The sequence below is a fragment of the Crocodylus porosus genome, unplaced genomic scaffold (genome assembly GCF_001723895.1).
Source record: "Crocodylus porosus isolate Cpor-Errol unplaced genomic scaffold, CroPor_comp1, whole genome shotgun sequence".
Lineage (NCBI taxonomy): Eukaryota > Metazoa > Chordata > Crocodylia > Crocodylidae > Crocodylus > Crocodylus porosus.
The window spans coordinates 22361877-22366097 of NW_017728943.1; the positions used below are offsets into that span (position 1 = coordinate 22361877).

Below are 4221 nucleotides of genomic sequence, written 5' to 3' on the forward strand. Positions count from 1 at the left end.
CATGAAGCTGCTGCCGGTGCCGGCTGTGAGAGCGGGCGTGGCCGGGCCGGACTAGCGCGGGGCTGGCTGGCGGGCGCCATGTACACGTTCGTGGTGCGGGATGAGAACAGCAGCGTGTACGCCGAGGTGTCCCGGCTGCTGCTGGCCAGCGGGCAGTGGAGGCGGCTGCGCAAGGACAACCCCCGCTTCAACCTCATGCTGGGCGAGCGCAACCGCCTGCCCTTCGGCCGCCTGGGTGAGCGCGGGCCCGGCGGGGCGGGGCGGGACGGGACGCGAGCTGCTGGGGAGTGAGCGGGGCCCCAGGAGGCGGCGCCGCGGAAGGATGCGCGGTGGGATGCGGCGCGTGCGGGGAGCACGTTTGGGGGCCGCTGCTCCTCTCGCGTCAGCCCTCAAGGGGCCTTGGCCCGGCAGCCGCCGCCTCTTAGCCGGGCGGGCCCGAACAAAGGACTTGAGAGCCCTGTGCCGCGCGGCTGCGGCTGCCGTGAGCCGCGGGCTTGAGAGGGGATTTTGGGCGGGGAGGGACAGGCGTGCTTTGGCTTTTTGTTGGGGGGTGGATATTGAACTGTTGCATAGTGGACCCGATTCTGTAACTACGGCAAGAGAAGGCAAGGCCAGCCGTGTTTGCACTGCGCTTCCGGACTGATTTCAGGGCTAGCCGGCTGAAAGCTGGAACCCCTCCCATCCTTTAGGGAGCTTGGACATGTGACCCGCCTTAGTCCTCAGGGTTTTATTCTATGCCCCCTAGATTGAAATGGTGGGGTTTTAAATGAAACCCACCATTTCAATTTTTCCATCACGTTATGGTGGTGGGCCTGATCTTTTTTTGTTGGGAGCTAGCTGCCAGTGGACTGAGCAGCCCCCGAGTTGCTGGGGGCCCCCAGTCCTTTTCTCCACAGTGGTGGGTGCCTCCAGGGCAGTACCTGGCGCCCAAGCCCACCCAGGGAGCAGTGCCCAGCAAACAGTTGGATCAGGGTGAGTGCTGCTTCCAAGATGGGGCAGCACCCATCCTGCTAGCAGCCTGCCCGTGGGGTGCCACCACCATGGAAAGAGAGACTGGGGCCCCCTGCAGCTCAGGTGCCACTTGACCCCCAGCCACAAGAGAGGTGGGCAGGCTATATGGTGGGGGGGGAAGAGGGATTGTCCCCCTCACCACTTGTGCCTGCTGAAGGAGCCTGATCTTTTTTCTTTTTTTCCTCTGCTGAACCTGCCCACCTCCCCCTTGGCCAGGGGATGAGTTGCATCATTGTAATTTGCCATGATACAAACTCATCTAAAACCCCCAGAACTGGTGCAGGTGTGATGCCATTAAGTCCCACAAATGACATTTTTGTCACATGTACATCATGACAACTGCCACATGTCCGAGCTCCCTTAATGGCTAACTAATTCCGCTTTATCTTGCTGTGCCTTTCCCCTTTCTTGACTTCCCTTTTTTGGGATCATTTGGTGGGCATTTCTAAAATCTCAGCCGTTGCTCAAGAAGAACATGAATCCAACATACATCTCTTTATGTGACTGAATGTTGATAAGAAGGCAAATTTTTTGCAAGAGAAGTAATTCGATATAGGTTTGTTATGATCAGGATTGAATCTGCAATGGATTTTGTTGTTGCTGTTTTTTGATACTGTGTGAAACAGATGAGTCACTGGCAAGGCATGATGCTGGGAATTTTTTGGAGAGGGAATTACTTCAAGGAGTCTTTTAAAATTTTGGTTGGCAAACCAATGATATTCTTAAGATCCGGTTTTTAGACCCATCTTATAAAAACAGCTTGTTACATGGAAATAATAGCCTTTTCCCCTTTGTCATCTCCCTAAAGATTCTGCATTCATTTATTTTGAAATCGGCCCAGATTCCAGTGAACTGAGATGACTCATTGTAAAACTTCTCTTTCATTTGGCATGATTATCTTCTTCTCTTCAGGAGATGATCAGAATTAATATAGCCACAGAGTAAGCCAAGGTACATTTGATAGACTGCAAGTAAGTTTCTTACACTTCAAGGAAGTGGTTCCTTTGGGTCAGCTGACATTTTGGAGCCCCCAGCTTGTGAACAATGAGAGTGAAGACTGGTTTTCTCTGGGTGAGATGCAGGGGTTGACCCACTGTGAACACAGCTAACATAGGACAGTGAAAATGGTGGGGAAATGGTGTGAACTAAACAGTTCACTTGGGTGTGAACCCAATAGATCAATGGCCCCAAAATTCTTGTCATCCGGAACAGATTGTTATGAGGTGTCAGCTGAACAAGTAGAGAACAAAGTGGTTCTTGCAGGGAAGTTTTGTGTGGTCTATTTAGTGTCCAGGGCTTTGTATTCTACCTGCTGTCATAAGTGGCAGAGATGCATGTGTCAAAAATTAGCCTCTTCACATGGTAGTTGTGTGACCAACTTGCATTCGCCCCATGTCCATGTAGGCTAGGTCTGGGAAGTGGCATGGAAAGAGAAGGTGTCATTCTCAGGTTCAAGAGAACTCTTTATATTTTAATTGATTTGAAGACATGTTGTGGTTTGACTGTGTAACCCTTCCTTTGCAGCTGTTACTGTCTGAGAGGGTATAATGTTCCTACCATAAGAGTAGGAGAAAGTATCCCTGGAACAAATCACTTTTATAGCCATCTTACATGACAGCTGGAAGAAATTTTACCAGCTCTGGGACAAGGTGGGCCCACACCGCTCCCCCTTATAGCTCTGGCAAAGAGGCAGCCCTTACATGCCCTTATAGCTGTGGCAAAGAGGCAGCTAATTATAGTTGCTCACCTGAAACTGGTGGCTAGTAGAATTTTGTCAAGCAGATCTAAGTGGGTTCAGTAGCAGAGATGAAAAAATGTATTTTACCAAAATAGGTTTCATAATTTGATGACAGCCCTAAGATGGCACGGGGGCTGCTTTGGTTGAGCTGTCCACATCTAACAGGATGTTACTGTTTTTCACTAATGCTCAAGCCCCTAGACTGATCATCTGAAGTACAGTTAGATTTGAAAACAACTCCCAAAATATTTGAGAGAAGAAATCTTTGCGTAGCCCCAGAACTCTGAGTAAGGAAAGCCTACCCAGTTGACTCGGGATATAGGGTACCACACAACCTTGCATGCAGGGTTCGTTTCTAATCAACTTGCCTTTCCTCCAAGAGTTCAGCTGTTACTGCAGTGCTACCATTACATTGCTGCTTTCCTCTGGATTCCCTTTTTTTGCTAGTCAAATTACTACACACACACAAGGGGTCCAGTTGAAATGCAGCAACTTTCTGCATGGGGAGACTATCTTAGACAATCGGGCATCTCCAAACTAACAGACAGGGTGAAGCCAGACAGATCTAGATTAAAAATAAGGTGCACATTTTTGGCATGCTGGTAACTGGTCTAGGTGTATGGTGCTTCTCCACCACTTGCAGTCTTGAAATTAAGACCAGGACACCTGTCTAAAAAGTACACTGTAGCTCAGCTTCAAGTTATGGGCCATAGATGGTCTTAAGTGTCGCCTCTATCCCCCAGATCTGTGCGTGGTGGGGCAAAGTGATGACACACCAGGTTGCAATTTTCTATAGCTCCCTTGGGGTAGGGGAAAAGGAAGGTTGAGAAGAAACAGTATTGTTTTCCTTCCTCCCCCCACCCCCAGCACACACCCATTGCTGCAGGAAGCCTTCTGCATGGGAAATCAGTGGTCATGCGTGGGGGAGCTGCATGCATTTGGTGATGAACGATCTGTCCTGTTGTTTGCTGGCTGTCCCTGCAGGGATGTTTCCAAATAGGTGTTGTCTGTCTCTCCAGTATTAGTAATTTGGGAGTTTACTAACCCCGTAATAAGAATGTGGGTATGTATTCCTGAAATAACTCCTGCACCAGGAATGGTTCCCTTTGCTGTGATATTCCCTCCAGCATTTTGTGTATTTACTTTCCTCCATTTCTGGTAATTTTTAAATCAAGACAGGATTTTTTTTCCAGAATACATACTTTGGCTCAAAGGAATTAATTCCTAGAAGCCCTTTGGCCTGTGTTACGCCAAAGCTCAGAGTAGATCGGTGATGTTCAACCAGGGTGCCAGGAAATCCTTTTAAGGGTGCCGTGGGGTGCAACACAGTATTAGTACTTTTAGTTTGGCGAACACATACATGATTCACAAGATAAACCCAGAGATTACGTGTTCAAGTCCGCTGGTCCGGACGATCTTCACCCTAGGGTTCTACAGGAACTGGCCGAGGTCATTGCGGGACCCCTGGCGCG

The 4221-nt window shown here is 49.5% G+C and overlaps 1 protein-coding gene across 1 annotated transcript in view; it reads left to right on the forward strand.

Moving 5' to 3' along the window:
• The first annotated feature begins 6 nt into the window (after positions 1–6).
• Positions 7–4221, forward strand: part of TTL (tubulin tyrosine ligase) — a 35560-nt gene continuing 31345 nt past the window's right edge. The window contains exon 1 of the mRNA XM_019548975.1: positions 7–235. Coding sequence (XP_019404520.1) covers positions 79–235 — 157 coding nt within the window. The 5' untranslated portion in view covers positions 7–78. The remainder of the gene's footprint in view (positions 236–4221) is intronic.